The sequence below is a fragment of the Oryza sativa genome, chromosome 1, assembly GCF_034140825.1.
Source record: "Oryza sativa Japonica Group chromosome 1, ASM3414082v1".
NCBI classification, from domain to species: Eukaryota; Viridiplantae; Streptophyta; class Magnoliopsida; order Poales; family Poaceae; genus Oryza; species Oryza sativa.
This window is the reverse complement of record NC_089035.1, coordinates 4,531,710-4,543,774: the sequence shown is the minus strand read 5'-3', so window position 1 is coordinate 4,543,774 and position 12,065 is coordinate 4,531,710. Positions and strand designations below refer to the sequence as shown.

The 12,065-nt window shown below is 45.1% G+C and overlaps 1 protein-coding gene across 1 annotated transcript; it reads right to left on the bottom strand.

Moving 5' to 3' along the window:
- Window positions 1–125: 125 nt before the first annotated feature.
- AT9 (acyl transferase 9-like) lies at window positions 126–4,740 on the bottom strand. Its single transcript, NM_001401471.1, has 2 exons — window positions 4,249–4,740; window positions 126–1,213 (listed from the first exon to the last, which is right to left on the bottom strand). Exons 1-2 carry the CDS (start codon window positions 4,678–4,680, stop codon window positions 386–388), a joined length of 1,260 nt encoding a protein of 419 aa, NP_001388400.1. The 5' UTR covers window positions 4,681–4,740; the 3' UTR covers window positions 126–385.
- Between the last annotated feature and the right edge of the window lie 7,325 nt (window positions 4,741–12,065).

The window sequence follows — 12,065 nt, the reverse complement described above, 5'->3', positions numbered from 1 at the left end:
GCATTTATAAGGACTTCTATAACGTATAATGTAACTCCAGAGGCTTAAGATATCGTTTTTGGCTACATTGCCATATATTTTTGGTGAGATAGATGGACTAAAAGTTACAGCATATGGACATCAAATAATCAAATGGAGAGTATATCTTTTCTTTTATTCCCATATCAAATGGTACAAATATTAAACTGTCTAAGAACATAACTCGAATCCGTATTAACCAAGAGTAAAGAAACAAATAAATACAAACAAAATACGCCTCTTACAACAACATCATTTTTCACCAGCATGTGTTCCCCTCCCTATTAGAAGAAGCCCTTCACTTCAGCTCACAAGCAGCAGCTTCAAGTAACAAAAGAAAAAAAGCTCATCACCTCATTTGCTCAGTTCATGGCAGGTCCTCCTTCATGCCGCGGACGAACTCCTCCGAGTGTTCCTTGGTGACGCAGCTGGCGAGCATCCGCGTGCCGTCGAGCGGCAGCGGCGCCTTGAGGATGACGACGGAGGCGATGAAGTCGTTGTTGACGAGCGGGCCGGCGAACTTGGGCGGGCCGAAGCCGTAGTCCACCTCGGCGAACCCGAGCTTGCTCCAGTCGGAGACGTAGATGGACTCGTAGTTGAACGTCATCTGGAACGGGTCCTGCTCCGTCTCCTCCTTGGCGAACTGGAAGAACTCCACCGCCATCCTCTCCTTCGCCTGCCGGATCATGTCCACCACCTCCATCACCGACGACGACAGCACCGTCTCGCTCGGCGCTGACATCTTCACCGGGAAGATGGAGTTGCCGTAGTACCCCCTGTCCAGCTTCAGCAGGTGGCGCACGCTGGCGAAGAAGCAGAGCTTCACGGTGGCGCCGGGCTCGAGGTTGAGTGCCCTGGTGCGGCATTGCCACAGCTTCGCCGTCAGCACGTCGAAGCCGGAGCAGAACTTGCCGCTGTGCGCCTTGTACTGCGCCTTCAGGCCGTCGATGTAGCCGGTGGGGAAGTCGAGGACGATGTAGTCGAGCGCCAGCACCGGCAGCCCCGGCAGGGGGCCGGGCTTGATGCTCGGGTTCGGGAACTTCTCCCTGTCCCACACCGGCTTCACCCTCGGCTCCGGGAGCCCCCGCGCCATGTCGCCCACCGCGTTGATGAACTGAGCCGCGCCCATGCCGTCCGCCGACGCGTGGTTGAACCGGAGCCCCATCACGAACCCGCCGCAGGTGAATTTGGTGATCTGAAGTCATATGCAACTTGAGGTTAGCTCAGCTCTGAAGAATTCGATCAGTATGATACATTGGCATGCATGTTCTGAGAAAAATTGGCATGCATGTTCTGAGAAAATTTTGTGTATGTAACCAGAAACAATTTGGCATGATAATCAAGGATCCAAAAATGTCATGCAAATGGTCACAAATTCGATCTCGATTCCCACAAGTTGTCTTGATCGATAATGTGGATTCTCAATCATGAATATTCGGTTTTCACAGTGTTATGTAAGATGGAATCGTCATTTTTTCTGTCAAATGCATCCACAGCATGGGCGATGCCTTGATGGCGATGCAAGGGAAAAAAGGACAAAGAAAGAATGAGAGAAGATGCCATCTGAACATCTCAACAGCAAGCGCCCACACTACTCCAAACTACTAAACACTAGTTGAAAAAGACCCTCGTGAGACGTCCGTCCATACAGCTCCTCTTCAACAACCTCGCTACCTCAGCTACCTGTCGGTGGACACGGGAAGCTAAAAGTACTTTCTACTCAAGAACAAGCAACTAAAAGTTGATTAAAGGTCTTCAAGCCTTAGCTTAAAAGCAACACATTCAGACGACACTAACTGTCAATGACAACCAGAAACACACATATCCAGCAATTCTCGTGTCCAGATTGTGTACTCCCGGTGTGCAGTTCACACTGTCACAGTGTCATGCATGTGGTTTGCTAAGGCTAACGAATCTTCTACGAAAGCAGTGTAGTAGTCTAATATAATTACGTGTAATTTTTTTTTGTGCGTTTGCGAAAAAAGCAGTGTAGGTGTAGTAGTGTGGATGGTGGCATACCTCCGTCACCTACCACGTATGTTGTTGCAGCATCAATTTTGATTTTGCTTTGCCACATGGATTCATGCACATGAGGTTATCTAGAGAGAAATCCCTCCACGCTAACGGCAGTGCAGATCTACCTAACCACTCAAAGCTTCGCCGGCGCAAGCCTGAAGTCGAAGCCAAGTCGCACACTACTGTCTCATCAACATGCATGCCAAAGCCAAGTGACTCACTCAGTGCCTTGCCTTTGATATGTTCTGTCTTATAGAGAAAAAAAAAACAACACAAACCACAGCATCTGTACGAAAACGATTCTCGTTTTATCGGAAATTAAAATATTTATCAATTTAACTATTTAGTAACGATTGCAATATACTATGTGCAATAATGTTATACTTTTAAAAAGGTAACCAAGGGGTTCTTTTTCACTTTAAATGACATAGCACCTACCAAATTACATGCTAAAAACTATGTGATTTTGGAACATTTTAAGGGAGTTGGGAGTTTGTCCCATCAACTTATGGCTTGATTTTTTTTAGGTACCAAAACTTATTGATTGTGCGACCGAAGATGTAAATCATTTTCCATTATCTAGAAAAAGTGACGACTGCAATAGACAGGGGTGACGCCACGTTCACCCTGCCGAGTGCACAGGCACCAGGGAAAATTTTAGTTTTTAGTTATTAGCATCTAATTTTCACCTTTTGTGCGCTCCCTATAAAAAAATGTGTGCACCACCTTCAGCTGCCCAGCAGGCTGCAGGCAGCCCATGAAAGCCAAATTGCTTAAGTGCAGCCCAAACTTCAGCTTAATTATGTATTTTGCCCATTGCTATGTAGACATGTACTACCAGATTTTTCATTTTTGTAAGCATTTTTTGTCATTGTATATATTAGACTTAGATTTCTATTACATGCGTAAATAAAGTGTGCACTCGGGTCCTTCGTGCTCTAGATTCGCCTCTGGCAATAGATGTCAAAAGAAATTAAAAAGATTAAATTTTATACCACTTCTGTTTCATAATATAAGATTTTTTTAGTATTGCTCACATCTATTCATATAGATGTTAATGAAACATTATGAAATGGGGGAGTATATAGTTTGAATCGAAAACGGTATCACTCTTACGAAAACTATGCTCGATCGGTTGTGAATTTCCGTTACCGCTTTCATCACTGCCTCCGTCACGCGCTGCCTAACATTGCTGGATCCTAGCTCGGTTGCTTTGTCTGAAGCGGCAGGAGGCGACGATTTTTCTTTTCCCGTCTCCTTCTTTGACGGCGACTCGGTGTCCCCGGATCCCCCGCGCGCGCGACGCGGTCAAATGCCGACGCGGCCTTCGCATGCATATCCGCTTCGTCATCTCATCACCGGCGACCCCGCCGTGACGTGACGTCAAAGCTGAGCTCTCGCGGCGGCTTGGTTTGGCTCATAGCCTCATACTATAATACTACTCCGAGAGGAACTAACCCCAGCAAAGCTTTCCAAAAATAGATCGCGTTTCTCGTCGCGTCACGCTATCACCCTTGACATCATCATGCAGCAGCAAGATTTTTTTTGGCAAAAGCATGAAGATCATTATGCAGCACTTGTTTAATTTACTTCGATTTCGATAGAGTTTAAGCTAACACGGATGTTAAAATACATGATGATAATAAGTGAGTTATAGCTAAAATATTTTCTTAATCGGTTCCAGAGTCCCCCTCGTATGCTCTAACTAAAGTAAATGAAAAAGTTTCTGAAAACTTGAACAGAAAACAGAGTGGTCTCTGCTCAAGCTTTCAGAAGTTCTTCACTGTTTCAGGCGAGGATTTGGCACGTAATTACTCGATGCATTTTTGTTAGTCAGTACTCAGTACTACTAATTCTCTTGTCAACGACTGAATGGTGGGGCCCAGATGTCAGCCTCCCTCAACCGACACAGTCAGCCACACCGCTCTCCCGTCGACTCGGCCCGCCAATCTGATTCTGACGCGGCAGGAAGAGAAAAAAAACAGCGAAAAACTCAAAAAGAAAAAAAAAAGAAAAAGAAGCTTCCCACCACGACACCATCTCCCTCCCCTTTGACCTCTCGCCTCCGCTTCGCTCACTCTCTCGCTCGCCTCGCCTCAGATCTACCACCGCCCACGACACCCACCGGATCTCGCCCGTGCTCACGCAATCGCAGATTCACTCGAAGCAGCAAAACATTCCAATCAATGGAGGCGAGGGCGAGGGCGAGGTTACCTGCATCATCATGATGGTGTTGTGGGGCTCGACGCCCCAGCGGTCGTCGCCGGGGTAGGGGACGAGGTCCTCCTTGGGGAGGAGGAGGGGGCGCTCCAGGAAGCGGACGTCCTCCAGGCTGCAGTCGGCGGCGGCCTCGGCGAAGTAGACGCCGTCGGCGGTGCACCGGATGGCGGGGGACCCGGCCTCGGGCTCCACGATGCGCCCGGCGAGCGGGTAGAAGAAGACCAGCGCCCTGGCGAGCGCGTCGCGGATGACGCCCGGGGCCGCGTCGGCGCCCGACCGGAAGATGTGCATCGACTCCACCAGCCCGCGGTGGGTCGGGTACCGGTCCACCCACGCCAGCGGCAGCGTCTCCTCCGGCGTCGCCGCCGCCGGCTTCACCGCCCCCTCCGAGATCCTCGTCACCTTGAAGCTCCCCGTCCCCGCCATGGCCGCGTCTCCCTTTTTTTTCTTTTTTTCTCTTTTTTTTTTTTGAGCTTTTACGATTCGTCTTCGAGTAGTGGCTGCGTGCAAACAGCTTGGCCTTAAATGGAGCGGCGGAGTGTTGGGCGAGTGGGTCGCTGTCACGTGGGCCCCACACGGAGGTGTCGTAGCAGCCGGGGGCGTTCGGTGGAATCAACGGCTCAGATCGCGCACGGATGCCGCTTACCCGTTCAATTCAAAAATGCAGCTGGCTGTGTGTGATCGCCTCTCCAACAATCTCGACGTGATTTGAGTTTAAATAAAAAGAAACAATGAACGTGATTTGCACTAGGCTTTGGGAGATTTATGCATATTTTGCAAGACAAAAAGGGCTGCTAGCCCACACAACATAATAATGATGTTCCAGTCATACACACGATGTGTAATTGTGTATCCCAACTTGCAAAGTGTACATAGCCTCTCTTTTTTTTTTCTCTTTTCTTTTACAAAAAGACATGAGAAGATGTTGAGAGGAAGTGGCTGGGCAGCAATAGCATAACAATGCGTGATGATGAAAGGGACAATGCAGTGCAGGTTCGTTGCAAGCATTTGTTGAGTCTGCAAGCTATCTTGTTGAGCCAGTCTCTGGCCTGATGATTGGGGTCCAAGTTGCTAGTACTTGCTACTGGAGTTTTTTGCACTCTTGAGAGCATGTGAGTTGGTGGAGTTTTAGCCTATGGAACTTTTCATTTCCTTTTCACGAAGGAAAATGGTCTTTGCTAAGTAATTAAGCTCTATTTGGAACACTTTTCTTTTCGATTTATGCAAATTATGAAAATTGTACTGTTTTTAATGTCACATTGTCGTACAAGTCTAGTGTTTCGATCAAGCTCGATCGTTTTTTGTCAGATGGATCATCAGCTGTCGGAAGGGCCACAGCTAATGAACGGTAGTTGGCAAAACGTTGGTTGCTGAACACTGAATTTTAGTTGGTTGGAGTCCTTTTCGCCTTTTTTGAGAGAGAATGCAGGTCAGAGTTTGGCCAGAATTAACCCCGAACCTACCCAAAAGAAGCAGTTCATGTACTGGGCACCTGCAGCTGCAAATTTAAATGGTTAGGCAACGTAGCTTTACAACATTACGCACGAGTTTAAATCTGTCATTATCCAGCAGTCTGAACTCTGAACTTCCATTTGCTACGGATGATTTCCTTTATCCGTTCGAATTCTGAACATGCATGCCGTGCAGCCACTGTAGCTTTCGGCCAATGACTCTGCTTTATTGCCGGCCTCCAACAACTCCGTGGACGAGAAAAAGGAAGAGATGGAAAGCCCGTTGCGACTTTGCAAATTCTCGTTAGGCTCTTTGGTCCTAAATTCCAAAGCAGCCATGCATGTATGCATGATTAAAAATAAAAGCTTAGATAACTAACTATAAATTAAAGCTCATGCATGCCTGCATTGCGTGTGTTATAGGTTAATTGTTTGTTTGGTTGATGACTCTTGAAGCTTGAAGGTGTATGTGTTTTTGTGTTGGTTGCGTGGTCCTGATCTCTAACGATTTAATCAAAAAGAAAAAAAATAATAATGATGATCGTGTACTATACTAACTTGAAAGCAAAAAAAAAAAAAAAGGTAAAGGAAAACATGCGTGTGTCATGGAGAATCTAGTGCAGTAGAAGCGCATGTTTGTGCGTGATGAAACACCGGACAATTATCAGAAAAGGAGATCATATCGTTAAAGAAAGAGGACAATGATTCGTAATCCTGATGCCAAACGTACATCGTAAGGGAATTTTAATAGCAAATTTGTTTGGCTGTTGCTGCTGCTAATTAGTTGTACTTTCCCTTTCATGCATGTTCGCAGCAGTGATCTCCACTCTTGACATGTTCAGGTTTTCAGGCTAGCACTCGATCAATCAGTACTGGCTCTGAACTTAATTTGATTAGCTCTGGAATGGTTCTGACTTTCGATCTCACAACAGCAACAACCTGTAGATAAACTAATGCATGGCACATTGGCACTCACACTACTCACTATCATCTGGATCTTCTTACCATGAATAATTCAATTTATATCTCCAATTAATTCATTGTCAACTTACGAAATGCCAGAAAAATGAACTCATGGCAGTTGGAATTGAAGACGTCAGAAAAATGAACTCATGTCAGTTGGAATTGAAGAGATGATTGGGTTGGATGCAATGCAATGCACATGGAAGTGTCAGGACGCTACGGTTATCTAGTTTTATGGTGTGCACTGATTGAGATTTGCTGTACCATGTAAAATTTATGAACTGTGTGATCTGATCTACAATCCACAGTGTCTCCACAGGGACCATATATAGTTTTTTGCTTAAGGCGCTGAAGGGACCATAGATTAATTGGACAAGATGTTGTTAGCAAAGTAGCAAAGCATTTGCTAGCTCTCTTGTCAAATCTTCTTTTGGGGCATTATTAAGAATTTATTTAAGATACAGGTACAAGGGGCCCATTGATCAAATTGCCCCCTTGTCTAGCTTCATTTCTGGTTCTAAAGCTGAACACATGAATGCATGTTAATTTTGTATAGTTTTGTTGTTTATAAGCTAACCCCAAAACAGCAAGCAATCTAGGGCCAATGTGATCGATACACGGGTACAGTCGTACAGAGTTGGAAAATGGCCCAAGCCCCAAGTGGCATTCTCACGTATGATGGTATTTTTTTAATTCGCACATTTTTACGATATAATTTTCCTAATTTATTCAAAAATTATATGAACACACCAAATTATCCTATATTCATATAGTCGTTAGTAGTTTTTTTAAAACAAATGTAAAAATTGGTCTGCCCCCATGAAATTCATATATTCCAAATAGAGGATTAGTAAGGTTCTGTTTGTTTCAGCTTAAGATTATTGAGACATATTACTATAAATTGGATTATAATAAGTCGACATAGAATAAGACCCTGTTTGTTTCAGCTTAAGATTATTGTAATCTAGATTATTAAATCAGATTACTCTAAGCTGGATTATAATAAGCTAACATAAAATAAGCTACGAGTTGTTTGTTTCTCTGAATTATTAGAGGCATCTAAAAGTAGTGGGTCTTTAGCCACTCAATAAACTGGAAAAAGCTCCTCTAGAGGAGATTATTGGATTATAGTAATCTGGCTTATAGATTATAATAATCTAGCATAATAATCTACTTGTTTGTTTCAGCTTACTCCTAATAATCCAGATTATAATAATCCTAAGCTGAATCAAACAGGGCCTAAGTTGTTAGCTATTTGTTTCTCTGGATTATTAGCTGGTTGTTAGGTGTTAGCAACCCAATAATTTTTAAAAAAGCACATTTAGAGTGGATTACTAGATTATACTACCTCCGTTTTGGGTTATAAGACTTTCTAGCATTGCTATATATATATATATATATATATATATATATAAAATCTATTCTACACCCCCCTCCCATGGATCAAACCCACCTCCCCCACCCTCCCTAGGGCCCAAAACCCCCCCTCCCACCTCGGTCAAAGCGTCCTCCTGCCGGTCAAACCCGCCCACCACTCCCTCCCCCGCCCACCACTTTGCTGCTCTCGTCTTGCAGGAATCGTGCAGTAACAGGACGGTCACCGTGCAGTAACAAGACAACATTATCATAGTAACAACGTCAAAAAGTAGCCATGATGGATCTAGTTTCGTTAAACGTTTTTTATGAACTTCATGGTGCAAACGGATTGGAAATACAAGATATGATGTGAGAGATATTGCTCTCTAAAGATTGAGATTTACCTCTTTTTTAGTTATGATGGTTCTAGTTTCGTTAAGCGCTTCTTTTTTACGAACGCCATGATGCAAATGGGTTAGAAAAATAAGACATGACGTGTACGTTAGTACTCTCTAAAGATTGAGATTTAAAATACTAGATTAAAAAAACATTACTACTATAGGGCCACTGTTACTATGCATGTTCTCTGTTACTGCAAATTTCGTCATATTGTTACTGCCAAAAGTGCAGTAACAACCTATACATTTTTTAGTAACATATGATGTTACTATCCTTCTGGGATAATGTTACTGCCGAATCATAGTAACAAGGTATGATTGTTAAAGGTACATGATTTGTTCACAAACCATCATATGGTGATTTGGTTACAAGTGCTCGCCATGAACCATGAGATCATGGGTTCAAGTCTTGAATTCACTAATTTATTTTTAATTTTTCTAAAAAAGAGAGAAGGAGGAGGGAGAGAAAAAAAAAAGAAGAAAAGGAGAGATTTATTTTTAATTTTTCTAAAAAAGAGAGAAGGAGGAGGGAGAGAAAAAAAAGAAGAAAAGGAGAGATTGAGGAGGGGAGGATGAGAGATCGGGAGGAGGGAGGGGCGCGAGAGAGGAGCGACGGGAGGGAGGTGGGAGGGGTGTATAATAGAGCTACTATATATATATATTAAATTTGTTTGGTGCTCCATGGTGCCCGGGCACCATTGTTGAAATTGAGTATATACCCAATTCAAATGAGTATGAAACTTTTTCAATTACTTAGATATTAACATTAACTACTTTACTAACTAGTTCAAAGCAAGTTTGAACTGAATTTGAACTTGTTTATATATTAATAAATCTAGGCACACATATATGTCTAGGTTCATTAACATATATATGAATGTGGGCAATGCTAGAAAAATCTTATAATACGAAATGGAGGAAGTAGTAATAATATATCATAATAAGCTATCTGTTTGTTTCAGCTTACTCTTAATAATTTAGATTATAATAATCCTAAGCTAAAACAAACAGAGCCTGAATACATTGGGGCTATTGCGCCAGCTAATGGGCCATATTGTCTTGTACGAGCACACACAGCAGGGGAATAAGTTCACCGGAGGTCCCTCAATTTAACAGCGAGATTTTTTGAGGTCCCTCAACCACAAAACCAGGAATGTTCGCCCCTAAACTCATTCAAACCGTTCACAGGAGGTCCCTTGGCAGTATAGGTGGGTGGTTTCGCTTACGTGGCATCCTAGTCAGCAAAAAAAAGGTACGTGGGGCCCACATGTAAGTGAGAGAAAATGGTGCGGGCCCCACATCCCTTCTTTTTTCCCCTTTCTTCTCTTCTCTCGTCTTCTTCGACGAGCCGAGACGTGCGGGGCGACGGCCGGCGAGAGCGGCGGCAGCGGCGGAGGGCGAGCGCGGCCGCGGCAGGCGAAGCAGGCAGGAGCGGGCGCGACGGTCGGCGAGAGTGGCGGCGGATTGTGGGCGACCGCGGCGGGAGGTGGGGGCGAGATCCGGGACGGGCTCCTGCTCCGGGAGGGGATCCCCGCGGCCGACGGAGATGTCGCCGCCGGTGGCGGATGAATCAAAGGGGGTGGCGGTCGAATGCCGAGCGCGCCAAGGCCGGCCCTGAGCTTGCCAGGGATGCTCATGAGGTCGAAGAACGACAGGTTGCCGGGCTTGGACGGCACCGGCCTTAGCTTTTCCTCCCACAGCACGAACGGAGGTGGGCGGCGCGGCGGCACGCGGAGCGGCGTTGGACGGCGGCGGGCGAGCGGAAGACAAGCGCGGCGGGTTGCGGGCAGAGCGGACGGCGGGCGAGCGGACGAGCACGGCAGGTGGAGGAGGGGGCCGCAACGTCGGGAGCGGACGGAGTGGGGGGGAGATGAGGCCGGCGGGAGAGGGGGAAAGAGGCGACGCCTCGCCGCCGCTCGCCCGCCGCCCCCCTCCCGCGTCCCCTGCCTCTCTGCTTCACCCACGCCCGTAGACGCCGCCGCTCCGCCTGCTCCGGCCGCGGACTGCCCACGCTCGGAGCTGCCGCTTGCCCGCCGTCACGCTGGCCCGCCGCTTGCCGCCGCCGCAGCCGCGCTCGCCCGGAGACACTGCCTGCTCTAGCGCGCTGACGTCGCCCCTCCACCTACTCCAGCCGCACGCTTGCCCATCGCCACCCGCCATCGGCAAAGAGAGAGGAGAGGAAAGAGAAGAAAAAATAAACTGTAGCTGACATGTGGGCCCCACGAATTTTTTTAATTTTTTTTTGCTGACTAGGATGCCACGTAAGCGAAACCACCCACCTATACTGCCAAGGGACTCTTGTGAACGGTTTGAATGAGTTTAGGGGTGAACATTTCTAGTTTTGTGGTTGAGGGACCTCAAAAAATCTCGCTGTTAAATTGAGGGACCTCCGGTGAACTTATTTCCACAGCAGGCCATGGACTGAGCTACTTCATCTTTGGGCTCCGAGGAACTTTTGGGCTTAGTTGGGCCAGATGGAAGGTAGTCCTGACCCAACCTGAACGAAGGAAGGAGACATTTATGATTTATCCTGTTTTTTTATGAGCAGTCGGCAAGTCAACTATAGGCCACAGTTATAGACCAAAGCTGCAATATTTTGAGTGACAAATGACAATGCTTACTACTCCTACCCTTGCATTTGCAACTTGCGAGGAGTAATTAAACATGTATTCTTTTTCATGAAAGATATAGGGTTGTTTTGGTTTGTGGTCTAAATAGGCCTTACCAAATTTTATCAATGTTAAATTTTGATAAGTTTTGGCATAAGTAATTTTGGTAAGGCAAAATTGTCTTTGGATTAAAGCCAAAATAGTCTAAGTTCACTATTGAAATAGCTTATTTTCTTAGGCAGGCCAAAATTTAGCTTCAAACCAAATAGACACTAAACACTATTGAAATTACTAAATATTGGTAAGTCTAATTTAGATCTCAAACCAAACCAGCCTATAATCCCTAAAACAAACTACTTATTGAAGTGTTCTTTTCTACTGGAGTATTATATAATTAGCGGTGGAGCCACGTCACCTGTTCATGCTATCTGTGTCATGGAAACGATAAGATACAGATGCATCGCAAGCAGCCACGTCGCCTGTACATGCTATTCATCGCTATCCAAGAGACAAAACAGATTCTTTAGATTCCAGGAATCCACCTAGGAGTAGTGACCACGGTTCCGTGGCGGACAAGTCCTTGATTCAGTCCACTCGTCTTGATTATTTTTAGTTCAAATCAAAGGTCAAATACCAACAACTTGCAAGTCAGGACATACAAAGAAGATACCGAATTCTATTGTACTCCATCATTTTCTACTAGTTGCGTTTGACCGAGGGACTAAGAGAAAAAATCCATCATTTTTCTAAGTGCATGTTTTCTAAACTGATAAACGATATGTCCAAGTAAATTCTATATAAATATTGCTTTAGAAAATCATACTAATATAAATTTTAAATTTAAAATAATTAGCACTTAATTAATCATGTATTAATAACTTAGTCTTCTCGTTTCTCATCCAGTCAAACATAATCTTAGCCCACATGGAGATTTGAAGATAATCCGGAATCACACCCTAAATTGACTGTATTTGTGCTGAATTTTACAAAGAACACCAAATTATGTTCTGCAGCCATAGGCCATGTGCATCATA

Coding starts and splice junctions, on each gene's coding strand:
- AT9 (NM_001401471.1), bottom strand. CDS start 4,680: ATGGCGGGGACGGGGAGCTTCAAGGTGACGAGGATCTCGGAGGGGGCG. Junction 1,214..4,248: donor ACACCATCATGATGATGCAG/GTAACCTCGCCC, acceptor ATATGACTTCAG/ATCACCAAATTCACCTGCGG.